This window comes from Lepidochelys kempii, chromosome 12, assembly GCF_965140265.1.
Source record: "Lepidochelys kempii isolate rLepKem1 chromosome 12, rLepKem1.hap2, whole genome shotgun sequence".
Lineage (NCBI taxonomy): Eukaryota > Metazoa > Chordata > Testudines > Cheloniidae > Lepidochelys > Lepidochelys kempii.
The window spans coordinates 24087891-24106344 of NC_133267.1; the positions used below are offsets into that span (position 1 = coordinate 24087891).

At 40.8% G+C, this 18454-nt stretch overlaps 1 protein-coding gene across 4 annotated transcripts in view; it reads right to left on the bottom strand.

Moving 5' to 3' along the window:
* The window catches only part of PEPD (peptidase D), a 221485-nt gene extending 205109 nt beyond the window's left edge, over positions 1 to 16376 (bottom strand). For all 4 annotated transcript variants that reach the window (XM_073307882.1, XM_073307881.1, XM_073307880.1 and 1 more), the window contains exons 1-3: positions 16316 to 16376; positions 8363 to 8546; positions 6154 to 6281 (exon numbers count right to left, since the gene is read on the bottom strand). In XM_073307882.1, the coding sequence (XP_073163983.1) occupies positions 6154 to 6281; positions 8363 to 8546; positions 16316 to 16359 (356 nt within the window). In that variant the 5' untranslated portion in view covers positions 16360 to 16376. The remainder of the gene's footprint in view (positions 1 to 6153; positions 6282 to 8362; positions 8547 to 16315) is intronic.
* Positions 16377 to 18454: the final 2078 nt, after the last annotated feature.

The window sequence follows — 18454 nt, forward strand, 5'->3', positions numbered from 1 at the left end:
CCATTTTGTAATTGTGCATTTGATTTTTTTCTTCCTAAGTGAAGTACTCAGCACTTATCTTTATTGAATTTCATCTTGTTGAATTCAGACCAATTCTCCAATTTGTCAAGGTCATTCTGAATTCTAGTCTTGTCCTCCAAAGTGCTTGCAATACCTCTCAGCCTAGTGTCTCTCCATATACACTCCTCACCATTATGCAAGTAATTAATGAAAATATCAAATAGTATCAGACTCAGGACTGATCCCTGTGGGACCCCAGTACTTACACCCTCCCAATTTGGCAGCAAACCATTGATAATGACTCTTTGGGTATGGTCTTTCAACCAGTTGCGCACTTATATTATTTTAATCTAGACCGCATTTTCCAAGTTTGCTTCTGAGAATGTCATGTTGGAGTGTTCCAAAAGCCTTAAGAAAATCAAAATACATTATATCTAAATCTCCCTCCCCCCCATCTGCCTAGCCAGTAACCTGTCAAAGAAGGAAATTCAATTGGTTTGGCATGATTTGTTCTTGGCAAATCCATGATGGCTAATACTTATACCCTAATATCCTCCAGGTGCTTACAAAATGATTGGCTAATAATTTGTTCTAGTATCCTTCCAGGTATCGAAACTAGGCTGATTGGTCTATAATTCCCCAGGTTCTCTTTCTTCTCCCCACTTTTAAAGACAGGTACTATGTTTGCTCTTCTGCAGTCCTCCAGGACCTCATCCATCCTCCATAAATTCTCAAAGATAACAGCTAATGGTTCTGAGATGGTTTCAGCTTGTTCCTTAAGTACCCTAAGGAATTTCATCAAGCCCTGCAGATTTAAACACATCTAACTTATCTAAATATTCTTTAACCAATTCTTCCTCTATTTGGCTGCATTCCTTCCTCCTTACTGTTAATATTAATTGTGTTAAGTATCTGGTTACAATCAACCTTTTTAATGAAGACTGAAGCAAGATAAGCCTTCTTGATGTCATCCCTTATTAGCTCTCCTTTCCCGCTAAGTAGAGGATATACACTTTCCTTCATCTTTACTCCTAACGCAGCGGTTCTCAAATTGTGAGTTGGGACCCCAAAGTGGGTCAGGACCTTGTTTCAATGGGGTCGCCAGGGCTGATGTTAGACTTGCTGGGGCCTGAGGCCAAAGCCGAAGCCTGAGCCCCACCACCAGGGGCTAAAGTGGTAGCGGGGCTCAGATTACAGGCCCTCTTCCTGGGGCTGAAGCCCTTGGGCTTTGGCTTTGTCCCTGACATACACACACATATACCCCCACTCCCCTAGGGTGGCAGGGTTCAGGCAGGCTCAGGTTTCGTCATGGGGTCATGTAGTAATTTTTTTTGTCAGAATGCAGTTGTGGTGCAATAAAGTATAAGAACCCGGGTCCTAATCTATTTATAGAATCTCTTCTCATTCCCTTTCATGTTAAGCTTGACTACTCTCACCTGGAGAACTTTATCTCCACCATCCAGTTGATACTTGAGCATTGTGTTTGGTCTTCTCAAGTCTTCAAGCTCATTAAACTGAACTCTGCCAATCATTGCCTCTTGCCTTCAGTAGATACTATTTGCTGTATTTTAACTCTGCCTCATACAGGGTTAAGCATCCATTAGAGCTTTGTATCATCACTTCAACAGTTAACCAAAACAGACAGTGAAAAAAAAACCTGCAGCTGGCGAGATCAAGATTGCAATAGTCATGAGCATATTTGTAATCCAACACTCCGTCCATTTGTAAGCAAATTCTCTCTGTCGCATTCAATTGTCTTTGGCCAAAATAAGATCATAAAATAAAAAAGTTCAGTAGACCCATTTTTGAAAGATGTACAAGAAAAAGGTTAACTTCCCCACTGGCCAATCTGCAGAATTTACTTAACAGCTCTCTATACATGTAATTGCGTGTGTTTCCTTAGATGTGCAGCAAAAAGGAAATTTAATTGCCTCAAAAATGAGATACGAGATAGAGCTACACAAAATCCACAGTTAAACAGGATCTTAAATATAACTGATAACAACCCTTTAACATTTATAAAGAGAACTCTTAAAACTCACCTGTTTGTATCAAGACAAAAATGGACAGAGAAAACTTCCCACATCTACCTTATATAAAAATAAAAAACAATGCAACAAATAAATTAAAAGCCTTTTGCACTATGAACTGTGAGACTAGATGCTACAGATGCATCTAAGACTGCAGAATACTGTACAACAAGGATAAAAGAAATTTGCATTGCTCTGATGTTAAATAACAGTTTCCTCAGTGGGTTGATAGTACCTTTTGCATCTGCAAACAAAAGAACTTCCAAGGCCAACCATGTTAGATAAATAAAAATGGGATGGAAGGCAAACTAATTTGCTGTTTTTCTTGCAGTACTAATTTTGACTTAAAATTGAGTCTTCAGGGAAGGAACTAAACCTCACCACAGTGCAGTACCTCCTGCCAACTAGCTTATGAAGCAGGACTTCTGACTCACAAAGGAGTTATTCATCCATCTTTCTGACAAGTAGTAAAGGTACATGACAGTGGCTGACAAAACAAAACAAGAATCAAACAAAGGGATTCAGTAAGGATAGAGAGAGGAGTCTGGAGAACACAAAGATACCAGTGATGATAAAATTATTCTAATATACATTGCAAGGAGAGAATTACAACAAAACTCAGTTTTACCATAATTGTTGCTGTAAGAAACCAATAATTTACTAAACAAATTGATGAGTACTTCACAACATTAGACTGAGAAGGCTAGAATATGTACATTACAAAGGAATAACACTTGGTGGGGAAATACGACATGACAAGATGGATACTGGATATATTGGAAGGCTTTTCTTTCAGATCAGACATTCATGATCAGTGTGGGCAGCAAACAGCGTATCTCAACTAGCATAAAAGAACCAAGGAGGAGGTAGTAAAGTTTCATCTACAAACAGGCAAATAGCCTACACTGGGAATAGAGTTTATGGTGTACATGTGGGAGTTAAGTAGCATCTACACTTTGTCAGACAGGTGCACCTTTTCTACTAGAACATTTCAGAAAGCAATATTCCACTCTAAAGTGATCATAAACAATTTCAATTCCAAGGTAGCTTTAAGACAATAATAGTCACAATCTCTCTCAGAAGACAGCAGACATGCCCTGCCATATGGTCTATTTAACACAGTTCAGCACATGGGATTGGCTGCAACCGTATTCCTCATTAAAATAAAGGTAATAGCTTCAGTTAGAAACAATCCAATTTGAGATCACAACAAAATTAGAAAGTCAAGTTCTGAAATGTTGTAGGGGCCAAAAATTTTATAACTTATTAGACACAGGATAAATATAATTAAGATTCTGAAAAAGTAAATTAATATAAAAAGGTCCAATTTCTCAAGGGCTATGGTATTAAGCAATTTTTACGATAAAAGTGAACTGAAACAACAGGATCTGGAAAGAGAATTGCTTATGTCCCTCATACAAGAAAGAGCTACGAACTTAAACTTAATCTTCTAACGGTTTGGTAGTTAAGACATTGGTCTGGGACACAGATACTGAAGTTCAGCTCTGCTAGAGACCTCCTTTTCTGACTTTGACCCTGCAAAAAAAAAAACTTACTCATAGGCTTAAAGTCATGGATATCTGTAACTCCATGGACTAGCACAGGATCAAACACGCAAGTAAAATTAGGCATGTTCTCTTTCTGTGCCTTAGTTACCCATCTGTAAAATGAGTTTAAATATTTCCCTACCTCACAAGGATGTTGTGAGGATAATATTAATGTTTGAGCTGATCAGATGTATGGTGATAGTCTCCAGGCCAGAATCTCAAAGCATTGAAAACTGAAGGTTTTTTTTGTTTTGTTTTTTAAATAAAGCACTATATACACCTATGAGCTCTACACTACAGATGAACATCTACTTGCAACTACGCATTGTGAAAAATGTGGGAAGTAGCTGCATTAACTATTATGTATGCTATATACAGATTTCTATATATCTGTGGGTTTGATGGATTAGGTTGCTAGTTAAGGGTTTAAAATCAAAGCTTTTGGGTTGCAGAAACCAAATGAATGACTGCAGATAACCTTATTTGATTAGTGCCCAAATGGACAATACTTTGAATCTACTCTTGGGATACCACAGCCTACCCCTTCTGAAGAAATACATAGACTGTTTTAGCCAGGCATATGGTCCCAGATCAGGTCTTTGGAACAGATAAAAGTCAGCTTGTGAGCTGAGGAGAGACACTCACTGAACTGGGGAAGTCAGACTATCAGGTGGCAGGAGTTGCAGAGGGCACCCTGTCTCACCCAACCCCAAAGCTTGGGGGAGCCTGGGTTAAAGAGAACCTACCTAAACTGGCAACGAAAGGCTAGGTTTAGGTAAGAAATATAACAATTAAACCCTATATGTGTAACTCTGCTCAAGTTTCTATGAACCAATAAATCATATTTGTTTTTGAAGAAGCTGTCCTGAAGCACTGCGAAAGTTTACCCTGGGAGCTTGTGACCCAAACCCAGCTGGCCAAGCTGAGGTAGATACCGTGGTAAATGGGGGTATTGTCGCCTTAGGATAAAGTCAGGTGAACTGGGGGTTGCACTCAATAGTGCAGGTGTAGGCCTGTCACTTGGAAGAAGTGCCCATGGGGGGGAGGGAGAGAAAGAGGTCACAAGTCATCCCTGAACCATAACAAGCACATTTTGGGAAACAAAGATTCAGAAGACTGAAACAGGATCTGAAGAGAGAAAACTGATTAAGAAGTAAACAATAGACAAGAATTCTTGATTCTTTAATATGCAAAAATCCTTGTTAAGAATCAAAAGTGCCTAGATGAATTTGAGAGCTGATGAAGCATCAGTTTAGGATTTGATCCAAGGAGAAGGGCTTGTTTGCAAATCTGGGCATTAGCAATTTCAGCACCCAGGGTTTTATAACACCCAAGTCACTTTAGCAAAGTTTGCAAAAGGTTTACCAAAAAAAGTACTGCATAGTAATATGCCAGAGCACAAGCTTTCTGGCTTGATGTGATTTATTCAATAATGCAGAATTAATGGAAGGTCTTGAGGGCTTAAGTTGAGAATCAGGTTTAAAAGGGGGGAAAGGAGGCTCTTAAAAAAGAACTCTCCTGCCTCCTGGCTTAGCAAGATTCAAAAAGTAATTGGACATTTATACAGATATCCAGAATTGTCATAACTGATCACAACAATTTTGGAAGGGAACCCAGGAAAGAATTTTCTTTACCCAGGAAAGAATTTTCTGTAGTATCTGGCTGGTGAATCTTGCCCACATGCTCAGGGTTTAGCTGATCACTATATTTGGGGTCCGGAAGGAATTTTCCTCCAGGGCAGATTGGAAGAGGCCCTGGAGGTTTTTCACCTTCCTCTGTAGTATGGGGCACAGGTCACTTGCTGAAGAATTCTCTGCTCCTTGAAGTCTTTAAACCACGGTTTGAGGACTTCAGTAGCTCAGACATAGGTGAGAGGTTGTTCACAGGAGTGGGTCAGTGAAATTCTGTGGCCTGCGTTGTGCAGAAGGTCAGACTAGATGATCATAATGGTCCCTTCTGACCTTAGTATCTATGAATCAAACCTGATGTTTCAGGTCTTAAACCAAGCTCTAATTATTAGATATTGGGATAAGACTTAATTTGAGGGGTAGATTTACCAAAGGTCACATGGCATGTCAGTGGCTCAACCAGGATTGGGACAATAAGAGTTTAAACTGATGTACAATCAGTATAAAATCTTAAGTGATCTTTTGATTAAATATATGTTTAGAATGTACATGAAATGAGCTGCATTCAGCTTCGTTCAGTTATTGTCAAATCTAGTAAATGCTTCATAGACTATCCCATAACAAAAATGTCAGTTGCTAGCAGTCTCAGCAGGGAATCCAAGAACTGAGAGAGGTAATGAAGACTGAACTTTCTTTTCACCATTAGAAGTGGCCCTCCCAAGTCAGGGTTGAGGTAAATTGGCAGGGCAGCCTAAGCTGTACAGTTTTCTTTGTTCTATGGTTAAAACAGAAGATTTCAAATCTCCAATGTGGTTAATCCAGCACCTTTCACTACCATTAAAGCCACTTTAAGAACTGAAATATCAACTGATTACATTATGCACATAGTTAACAGCCAGATACATCAGAATTGTAAAATAAGCGGATACACTGAAAAAGATGTCTTACTTTCCCATCCAAACTGCATAGCTTTCAGGGAGTTTGGGGACAAAGAGAATGGATTTTCCAGTATCAACATCAATCGCTCCATAGCAGTCTGGTTCAGTTACTCCAAAAGTCCAATGAAAATAAGATTCCTAGATAAATAAATGGAGTGTCATTACTTTATCCGTCAATCACCCTGCCCCCAAAATACTAATACAATACACCAACATACTAACAGTTCATTAATATTAACTCCTATTTATGTGGACTTGAATAAGAACATTTTTGTTTTGTGCATCACGATTTTTGTAGATTTTGTAATAATTTAGACCTCATTTCATTTCACGGTGATACAAACCTTACTTTGGAACTAACAATTATTTCTTATATAGCATGTTATTGTATAAGATTGTAAGCCTTAAGGAAGGATCTATGTCAAGCAAGATAAAAGGACAGCAAGAAGAAACAGCCAGTCAGAGAAAGAAGAGGGTAAGACCAGAGCAGAGCCTATGGGCACAGTGTGCCTCCGAATCACAACCCTAAATTGCAGCAGAATTTTGGACAAATTAGAGGGGAGAAGAGTGAGGAAGAAGCTGCAATAAAAAAATGGCACAAGTTTATCAAGACCTGAAATCAAGGGATATTTTGCATTGGGAACAGAAAGGAATGGACAAAACTCAAAGATGAGGCAGACATAGAACAACAAAATTTGACAAGGGTGGGTTGGTGAGGCAGAGGCAAGAGAGATTGGGTAATAAGCCTCCTTTTACCCTCTTCAAAAAGCGACCATAGATTGTGTATCATTCTCCCCTAGATGCCAGACAGAATGTATTAAGCAGCCTGCTGTCACAGAAGATAAAAATTTACTTTCCCACCCCTTTCTTCAAAATGTGAAAGTTCCGTTCACAAAACCGAAGCAGTACTCTAGAGTTTATTTTATAACTGGCAAAGCAGAAAACAGTCTGCTATAACAAAAAGACCCAACTAAGCTTGACTCTAGCTAAAAATCATTCAATTATCTTGATCATCTAATGACAAATCAATGATGTGTTCAAAGTGAAATTAACAAGAAACAAAATCCTGCTTGGGCTAACAAAGAAACACACAGGTACTTATGTATTAGTCAAGTTATAATTTATTAAGTTTAGGTCCAACATGCAAGTTAAAATACATATCCATGCTCTTCCACAGCTTGGGTGTGTTCAGAACTGGCATTTAAACCCATGTGCCTATTTTGGGGGGAGATGGGGAAAATCAATAAATTAGTGAAAGATTTTTAACCTGTGTTAGACCACTCATATTTAGCAAAATGCTACACAGTGAGGTAGAAGATTACGGCTTCTATGATCCAAGCCAGACAAAAACTAAGCAAGTCTGAGGATAAAGGTTCACTTTCTACATGTACAGTTATCAACAAATATTTATAATGCACTGGTGCCTAGAGGTCTCAACCAGGTTGGGGCCCCACTGACCTAAGCAACATGAAAACATATAGTAAATAAGCAATTAAAAAGAAGAGCAACCCCAAGCCAAAGAAGCAATACATCAGAAAGATGTATTGTTATTACAATGGTTAATCTAGGGTTTGAAGTAGTCAGTAACAATAAAAGCAATGCCTTTTAAACAGGGTGGAATGTACTAGTCCTTGATTTTTAAAGGTATTTCGGCATTTCTGTGCTCAGCCTAAATCAAGGTGTATGCACCTACAGGGTAACATGGTTATCAAATAAGTGCAAAAATACAGAAGTACGACACTACTACTACTACTACAATTGAGCACTGGAACAGGCTTCCTGCAGAGGTTGTGGAATCCCCATCACTGGAGGTTTTTAAGAAGGATGGACAAACACCTGTCAGGGAGGTCTAGGTTCACTTAGGCCTGCATCAGAACAAAGGCCTGGACTTGAGGGCTTCTCAAGGTCCCTTCCTGTCCCACATTTATGAGATTCCATGAAATCTCATTTTCAAAAGTGATTTAGGCACTTAGTCTAATCCCATCAACTGTCAATGAGATTTTGGCTCCTAGGTGCCTACGTTCCTTTTGAAAATGAGGTTTAGGCTCCTAAATTAGTTAGGCATTGCAATCCTGAGGGCAGCAACACAAATACATTTAAACATCTGGCCCCTAGTCTAAAATAAAGGGAGGGAAAAACTACAAGAAAGAGTGCGAGAGACAAGCTTAGAAAAGAAGTAATTCAAGAGTTTGTTTCTGGGTTATGAACCTAAATCTTACCTGGCGAAAGACAATGCCAGTATCAGTGCAGTATCTTTGGGCTTCCTCGCCACCCTGCATCAGAACAATTGCATTCTTCTGGACATCTTTGTTCCCCCTTAGTCGATCACACAGCCGTTTTCTATTCAAAGCAAAGAGTGCTGCTGGCACTTTCAGCGTCTCATTCCCCAACCAAAAAGATGGTCTAGAAAGGATTTTAAAAAAAGATAACTGTATTGTAAAATAATATACTGGTTAATATCATTGCGAGGCACAGGGTTTATTTGAAGTCTAACAGAGAAGGAAGTCAAATCTGAAAAAAGTCATTTGTCAATCACAAAAGTGGACTAGGTTTTAGGATTGTAGAGAGAGAGAGAACCACGTAGTTACAGTGCATGGTATTGCTGAGAGGGAGAATGAAATATTAAAACTTCAGTCGTACAAGTAGTAAATGATAAATAGGTACTAAAAATGAATATTTTTGGCTACAGTTATAGTCCGTAATGTGACACAGAAGTTAGCCTCCTTTAAAGAAAACAGAAGTGACTTTATTTGGGGTGAGGGGAGACATGCAATAAATTACAACAGTGTTAGTCTGCCGAGATATTTGAAATAAGAGCAAACATGGAGAGAGAGAGAAAAATATGAGTTGTTGAGAATAGAACTGAAGATTATATTTAGAATGGGACAGTTTCTTTAACAAATATTACACAGTATCTGGGAAAACCTATAGAAGCTGAACGAAGGACCGCCTAGAAAAGATGGCAGTTGAAATGGCACGCAGAACGACAACATTTTTGATACTCCCTTACTATTTGTATGTATATATGGGATTTCAAAGAAAAGCTATAGTTTTCATATAGATGGCCAACAGGAACATAACCTAAATATCAGTAGCCTACTGTTACACATGACTGTGTGTTTCTTCGTAACTGGGTCAGATCATATAGGAAATTGCTGCACAAAAGCAAAGCCTGGATAGTCTTTTAGAAACTTTCTTCAATGATTCAGTTTGTTTGAGTAAAATTTAGAATAGAGATACACTTCTTTAAAAACAACAACAAGAAATATCCTAGCCAAAGGGTAGCTTTACGTAAAATGGATTTATCCATGTTTAGATAAGTTCTTTTAGCTACATCTTTGGCCCAGGTGAAGACTAATGAGTTTGTTTTTATATGATCATTCACTATTTTGCCCTGAATCTTAAAGGAGCTGCTATTGTCTATGGCTGAGTGAAAGGAGAATTGAGGGACACTAGTTAAATAACTCAGGTGTTTAAAATTCCATAAATATATATGTTGCTGATTCATAACCAGCTGAAAGAAAAAAGTCTAAAACAGAATTCCTCTATTTTATATTTACAACAGGGAAAAAATGATCTGGAGCTTCAAAACTGCGGTATTAATAAAAACCCAGGATTAAAGTTCAACTAGTTCTATATAGTTCAACCTCTTTCCAGACACTTTATTGCATGTATTCTTCTCAGCAGTTGGAGGATCATTTTCTACATTTACAATATTTCTGAGAGAGATGATAGTGCTGAATTCAGCCACATTGCTACTATGCTACACTGTTGCTACAATGAAAAAAAATTAACCCACATTAACCTTCATGTATTAATTATATGGCTTTCATGGAAAATTACACGTCCGAAAGGTAACCTTTGATTTATTATAGCTGAGTAGAGCAAACTTTATAATCAGAAATCTAACCAACAATTTCTAACTGCAGATACAGCATAAAGAAGATAATAAAATATTTTATGTTTTATTTTTTATTACACTGTTATATCAGTGTACATTTTAAAAGATGAAAGATCGAATACAGGAATAGGAATTTAGCTGATGATGCATAAAGCTCAAATCTGATTATTTTTATTACCTTCTCCCACAACCCCAGCAACATGCTACGTGATAATTACAGGGACCAGTGAGTCACTAGCTGTGCAGCACATTTGCACAGAAGCACAGAATAAGCGTTCTTTGGGGGCTAACTCCAGCTGTAGGAATGATAAAGCAAATCTATTCAACCCTAGCAATAAATATTCTAAATCTTCAAATAATGCAGTAAAACTTAATTAGAAACTAAGGCCAGTTTCTCAGGTGTGGTGTGGCTGCGTGCATTGCACTGCATTGTTTTATAAGGGGGCTATAAAATCTGTTTACACAGCCCAGGTAGGACAACTGAGCAAAAGACTGAGGCCAGGTCTACACTACCACTTATTTACTTATTTAGGCATAACTTATGTCTCTCAGGGGTGTGAATAAGCCACCCTGAGCAGCATAAAGTTACACCGACCCAAGCACCGGTGTGGACAGCATTATGTCGGTAGGAGAGCTTCTCCCGCCAACATAGGTACAGCCTCTCACGGAGGTTGATTTATTATGCCAATGGGAGAGCTCTCTTCCCAGAGGCATAGCGCATCTTCACCAGACGTGCTGCAGTGGCGCAGCTGCACCAGTGCAGCTGTGCTGATGTACTGCTTCTAGTGTAGACTAGCCCTACAGGAGCGATCCTGGGAGACAAAGTCAATGCAGGGTCTCTTAAGTCACACGCTCTCCCTATTGCCAGCACTATATGAATAAGAAAGTGCGATTAGCACAAAGGGGACAGTCAGATGCCACACTACTTTTTCAGATTCTCCTGGCTATTATGGTCTGATGTGAGGACAGCCTCTATAACACAGCGCAAGAAGACAGACAAATGTTTTGGCACAACACAGTCTACACTTTCAAGTGAAGAAAAACCATCTTCACTGTAAATTGAGAAAAGTTATAAGGTTGTATGGTGCATCTGATTTTAAAAAAAAACAAACAAACTGATCTCCCTCATCTACACAACCTGGAGTATTCCTGATATGAGGCTGTTATGATCAGATTTTTATCTCCATTAAGTTTATTATAAACTCTCTCTCGGGGGAGGGGGGGGCGGGTCAGAGCCAGCTCCAGCCCACTCTATACCGGCAAGTGCCTCCTTCCCCCTCCCTGGGGTAACAGCAGCAGCCGGGGGCTCTGGCAGTGCTTTAAAGGGCCCTGGGCAGTAGCGGCAGCTGAAGCCCTGTGTCCTTTAAATCATCACTGGAGCCCTGCCACTGCTTCCCCAGGGCTCTGGCCGCCACTACCGCCCCAGGCCCTTTAAATCGTCCCCAGAGCCTGCCAGAGCCCTGAGCGGTGGCGGGGATCCAGGAACAATTCAAAGGGCCCAGTGCTCAGCCACCGCTACCGTCCCAGGCCCTTTAAATTGCTGCCCCAGCCCCGCCGCCGCTACCCCCGGGCTCTGGCAGCAATTTAAAGGTCCGGGGGCTCTAGCCGCTGCTAGGAGCCGCAGACCCTTTAAATTGCGCCTGGGGAAGCCGATCTATGCCGGTATGCCGTACGGGTGCATACCGGCTTACTTTCACCTCTGGGCCCAGTCCTTGAGCTGTGTCAGGGTTGGGTACAGCCTCACCGCTAAGTCTGTGTCCCAGGGGAGGTGGAGCTGCATAGTGACCTTCCACCTCTGTGCAGCCAGTAGCCTCTGCTCCCCCATGCCATGCTGAAGACTCCAAATTTATTTGACAGTTAAAATTTACAGAATTTTAAAATATTGTGTGCAGAATTTTATATTTTTGGTGCATAATTTTTAATTTTTTGGCACAGAATGCCCTCAGGAGTAAACTATCAGTCTACATACAACTACAATTGCTAACCTCATTCCGAGCCATTCTACAAAGGATCTTTTACTAGCAGTTGAACATATTGACTGAAACATTCATTAAAATAAGGATGAAAATGAATTCTTCTGAGAGCATTTTTACATACAAGCAAAGTTCTACTCTCAGTTGCATCTAAGAGATGCCATGATTACACTCCATTGAAGTCAATGTGACAGCATGGATATAACTGGCAACGTAATTTGGCACGAATACAAAACTGTGGTTTAAAAAAAAAAAAACTATCATGTTGGACTTTACTTTGTGGCTTCTAAATAGAATGAGATTAGCGGAGAGTGCTGGACCCCCACCAGCAAGGTTTGTGGGACACAGCAGGGTTTGGTTGAATGTTTGTGCAAAGTTCTATTTAGCTCCCCAGATTCTTTGCTGAACACTTTATAGAGCCCACAGCATGAATTCATACAACCTTGCTATGGAAGATATCAAATGTCCAGACTGAAAATTATAAGGAGACAAAGTTAGGGGTTTGAGTGCTTTATTTAAAATAAAACAAAAAACATCTTCTCTGCTATCTTTGTTTACTCACTCTTCCCTCCCAAATCCCATTTTTCCTTTTCTGAGCTTTTCTTACTACAAGGATGGCAATCTTATAGAAGATAGACTGACTGACTACAAAGAGAGCAAAATCCATGAGAATTTTTCCAGTAGAAAGAGGATCAGCCTCTGTGCATGCACATCTCCTATTAACTTCTCTCCATCCTTCATTTTAATCATTTCTTTCTCAGGCTAGTAACTGCACAGAAATTCAATTGTTAGAACACTACTAAGAATGTAGTATGCATTATCCTTTAGTCAGTTTCCTTTTGCATGTTGTGACACTGGAAATGCGACTTGTGTAGTATTTAGGAATGGAACACTAATCAAACCCTTCTTCAAATGCAGAATATAAAAGTTCAATGACTATCAACTGCATTGCCAACTAAGAGGTGCATAACAAGCTGCCAAACTACTGACTTTGCATATCTACAGCAGTGGCTCAGAAACTAAAGATGTTTTGTTTAAAAGCTGTTATTGTGACTACACAATGTCAGGTATGTTATAATTATTGTTTATGTGTTTCTTATACTTGTAATTTAAGCAAATATAAGATGCAGAATGTGGAAGGATAGTTATATGAATAAAATTAGGCCCCAATCCTGCAAACTTACCCTTGTCAGTATTTCACTGAAGTCAAAGGGACATGCGGGTGTGTGTAGAACTGCGGCCATATTTGCTACCTAATAATACTACTAGAAAACATACACAGTAATAATATCTTTCTAGAGAGAGCTGCAAAAATTAATTTAACCCTGCAAGAGAGATTACTGTTCCACCCAGTTCATGACACGTGAACATCAAAAGGAGATCAGAACAATAGCTGTTTACTTTACTCTGTACTTCTATTAAACTAAAAGTGAAACATAGCTAGGAACAGTAAACCACATCATCTTTTAAAATGTCACTTTCTTTCATCTCAGGCATTCAAAGCTTATGTGAGAAGTTTATGTATTTCAGACAGGTATTATTTCATTACTGTAGGGTACCATGAGTTATGTCAGAGAGTTGTGGGGGGGCAGAGGGACTTTGTAGGGAACTATGGTATAGTGATTAACACACATTCAGAGCCTGGATTCCTATATATTTCTGGCTGTTCTACTATCTCCCCCTAAGACCATTAACTTCCCTGTGCCTCAGTTTATCCATCTGTAATATCCCCTCTGGTAGTGTAGACTGAGGCTTCATTAACCTTGCCAGCAAGCTGCAACTACGTTGAAAGCTTTGAAAGGATTACCCTTTTCTTTCACTAATAAAGAGCACCTTTTAAAAAGCTATATTTAAAGGAACACTATTTTCTTGTATTCTAGTCAACATTTTTAATGTTAATTCTCTGTGTAGTATATTTTGTGACTATACAGAGGAAACCATAAAAGCAACTTCATCCGTGCACAATGTGTTGTCAAATACACAGAGTAAACCAAACAATCGAAAAGAATATTTTCCTCACCACTAATCTTTTAATTTCTGTAATCCTAAATGTTGCTTGTAATTATAGTAGTCAAAAACTTCATCAATTTTAAATTGATGTCCTTTTTATCTTCCTGCCTGCAACCTACTCTCTTTCGTGCAAGTTGGGAGTCTGCCACTGACTTCAATAGGAGCATGTGAGAGCCTTTAAAAAAGGAACTATTTATCTTAACTGTGAGGGGGTGGGGAGAGACAAACTTCACAAGATGCTGATTTTCATGTAAACATACAAGATTTATTAATGTATTTCCAGAGCTACCTTTTCTTGTTATTCAGAGGGAGGCTCCGTCATTTTGATACATTTAATGGCTTTTTTAAAAGAAGAACTGCAAAATGGTTTAATTTTGTTACAAAAATTGAGCTATAATCAGATTGCCTACTCAGCACAAATCTATTTCTAAACATAATTCACCACACTTCCTGCAGCCTAATGGAGCTTTCATTTCTATAGGCAAGTTAATGTTAAATATAATTGGTACTAATCCACCCAAGCTGAAAGAAATCACATGATGTGCTGAACAAATGATTAACCCATTTTACAGTTTCCCCCTCTTGTAATGAAATTTTTTGCTTCAATATTTCAGTGAGACATTTAATATCTAATTAACTTTAATTCTCTCGTTTTCCAATTTGAAACTTTGCCCCTATATTTCATCTGATAAAAATGATCCTCAGCATAACTGCTATGGGCACTACAAAGATAGTTAAAACTGCTTGATGTCAAGGCAAGCATGTTCAAAATGGCCTATGTGAGATGGACATTAAGACTTCTGTGTATAAGTAATTTAGAGAGACCCTTTGAGCCTTCAGGATTTCAAATCTACGCACATTTACTATGGCACAGCAAGAGCTCTGCTATAGTTCAGTTTACATATAATTAGGGCCCTACCAAATTCACAGTCCATTTTGGTCCATTTCACAGTCACAGGATTTTAAAAATTGTAAATTTCATGATTTCAGATATTTAAATCTAAAATTTCAAAGTGTTGTAATTGTCGGGGTCCTGACCCAAAAATGAGCTGTGGGGGAGTCAAGATTATTATAGGGGGGGCTGTGGTACTGCTACCCTTACTTCTGCACTGCTGCTGACGGTGGCGCTTGCCTTCAGAGCTGGGGGCTCAGAGAGCAGTGGCTGCTGGCCGGGAGCCCAGCTCTGAAGGCAGAGCCGTCACTAGCAGCAGCGCAGAGATAAGGATGGGATGGGATGATATTGCCACCTTTCTGTGCTGCTGCCTTCAGAGCTAAGCCCTCAGCAGCCACCAGTCCCTGGCCACCAAGATCTGAAGGCAGCAGCACAGAATTAAGGGTGGCATGGTCTGGTATTGTCACCCTTACTTCTGCACAGTTGCTTGTGGGGCACAGCCTTCAGAGATGGGCACTCAGCCAATAGCCGCTGCTCTCCAGCTGCCCAGCTTTGAAGGCAGTGAAGAAGTAAGGGTAGCAATACTGCAACCCTCCCTTTAGTAACTTGCAACCCCTCTGCAACTCCCATTTGGGTAAGGACCCCTAATTTGAGAAACACTGATCTTCCACGTGAAATCTATATAGTACAGGGTAAAAAGCACACAAAAGACCAGATTTCACCAGTCTAGGATGCGTTTTTCATGGCCATGAATTTGGTAGGGCCTTAAGTATAACTATAGGTGCATAAACCTAGGGGTCACTTAGAAAATCCAATGCTATTACTATGCCACATACCAGGGCAAACCAGAATTTCATTGTGACGGCAACAGTAGAACTCAGACCCACGCTGCTCCAAGCACAAGACTAACAATTGAGTTACAGGAGAAACTCCTTTATCTGACAGCAGTACAGGGCCTATGACACACAGCTGAGCAGCTCTCAATCTCTCAGAAAAAGTGATGCTACATACACTAGCCGCCCACAGCACCACTGGAGTGAAGCCACCAGGGCAGAAGACCACCCCCAATACAACAGGGGAGAGAGGGGAGTTTTGACCCGCGACACAGGAGCCAGCCCCTGCTCTTACGAGCTATGCCACAGGCACTTTTCATGTCTGTCCCCGGCCACTATCACAGGGGCTCTCCTGAAACACCCGGCTCGGACTAGCAGGAGGCGGTAACTCAGACGGCTGGGTCAGTCTGCAAAGGGACTAGCAGGGGACCTCGCCTTGCCTTCCCGGGAGGGGCAGGCCCGCATCCCCACGAAGAGGGAGCCGCGGTCAGAGCTGGCTCAGGGGGTCCCGACCGGGCAGCGGCCAGGGGCTGTGCACCGGCTGCCAGAGAACCGCCGCTTACCCCTCAGCCGCAGCCATGTTGCCCCGCTGGACTTCGCCTGTCATGTGATCCGCTGCCTCGTCAGCTGATGGGGCGGTGGCGAGCGGATCGCTGGGGGCGGAGCTCGCGAGGGAGGAGCCGCCGGCGGAGCCACTCCGGTGGGACCGTTGTGGCCGCGCTGCCCTGCTCGCGTGACCGGGGACCGGCGGAGCGCGAGCGCCGGGCCGCCGCCCCTGGAAAAGGGCAGCGGCCCTGCTGGGGCAAGTGCGCGCGGAACCCTGCCTGCTGCGCGCGAGCGGGGACCCGCAAAGGCAGGGCGTGGGAGACGGATGCTCCTTTGCAAGCCATGCCGTGAGCCCTGCGGTCGGGGGCCGTGCACTGCACCTCGGCCTCAGAGCAACGCGGAGCCCTCGGCCCAGAAATCACGGGGCAACCCTTTGCCCTAAACCCCAGATTGTCTTACTCCTCTGGTTCCTGGGGCTGCTTCCTACAGCGCCTGGCTCTGGGGCCAGCCACTGACTAGCCCTTCCCCAGCCCCAACCTCCTACCTCGTACAGCCCCCCGAGGCCACCCTGCTTGGCTCTTACAAATCCCAGAGGCCTGGCTCACATGATTTCAGAGAAAATCCCTGGCACAGGTAAAATGATGGGACTTGAACCTCTTAAATGCCTCGCTCCCTCTAATGTAGGAGGAGCAGAATTCATTTGTGCAAATGAGTACACATTTGTGAATACTTTCGTGGTCAAGAGATTGCCTAATATGTGTGGCCTCTTGTGTAGGTTTCATTGTACAAGAAATAGGCCAGTTGAAACAATTAGTTTTCTCTGTGCCAAGAGCAACAGACTAGGAATCTACCTTTTACATGAATTGCTTTCATTTATAGCATAGAGATCACTGAAATAAATGGCTATTCAAACATTCCATTAGAATGCACTATAGAGGTATAATCCCTTTAACATTAAGAGATCCTTTTACTCTGTATCTTGTGAAACTGAGAACTTGTTTACCCATAATCTTTAAGGGCTTGAACCAATGTCCATCAATGTCAGTGCTTTCACTGACTTCAGTGGGAAATGGATCCAAGCCCTAAATCTGGTCCTTTTGATGAGACAGACACCCCTCAGACTACTTCAGAACTTGAATTGACTTTTCCTTGCGCACAAATAATAAGCTACCTGTAGAAACTAAGTATTATTGTGCTAGAGGTCAGATAACTATCCGTAATACAGCAGCAATAGAAAAGACCCAGAAGCACGAACTACAGTTTAAAGCGTGACAGACCTCTTGCATGACTTGAATAAATTCTTTAGATTAGATGCCTCTGTGATATAGTGACATATACTGTCAGGAGCAAGCAGTTGTTTATGTATACCACTATCCTCTGCTGAGTAGAAACAGAACTGCTCAATTATGAGTCATAGGCTTTATACTAAAAAGAAAAGGAGTACTTGTGGCACCTTAGAGACTAACCAATTTATTTGAGCATAAGCTTTCGTGAGCTACAGCTCACTTCATTGGATGCATCCGATGAAGTGAGCTGTAGCTCACGAAAGCTTATGCTCAAATAAATTGGTTAGTCTCTAAGGTGCCACAAGTACTCCTTTTCTTTTTGCGAATACAGACTAACACGGCTGTTACACTGCTAAATGGGGTGGTAACTACCTGTGCTTTTAAAACAAGTTCTATCATCAGTGTCCCCAGAAAATTTGAGTGGTCATGGTTTGCAACAAAGTATCATTCACAATGACTTACTGGAAGTGAATTTGTTATAGCCTAGCAGTGCAGGGGAAAGTTAAATTTCCCTCTATTCACCTTAAAGCTACAGTGGCTTGACTCTGCTCAGCTTTAAATTAAAAAAAAAAATCTGCAGAAAACTGGATTTAATGCTCCTTTTAGAAGGAGGTAAATTCACTGCCCCAATTTATTTTTTTCCCACCTCTTCTGACAAACATTTAAAAAATAAACTGGAAACTCTACTTATTCATTAATATTAAAATAGATACATGAAAATAATTAGCCTAATGGCCAATATAAATCAAGTAAATTAATCAAGTTACATAAAGGGATTCAAGAGTGCCACATGTGTCTCTATCTGGTCATTTACCAGACATTGTTTATATTTCTCTACTCAGGAAGGAAATAAGATGGCAGCTTTTTACA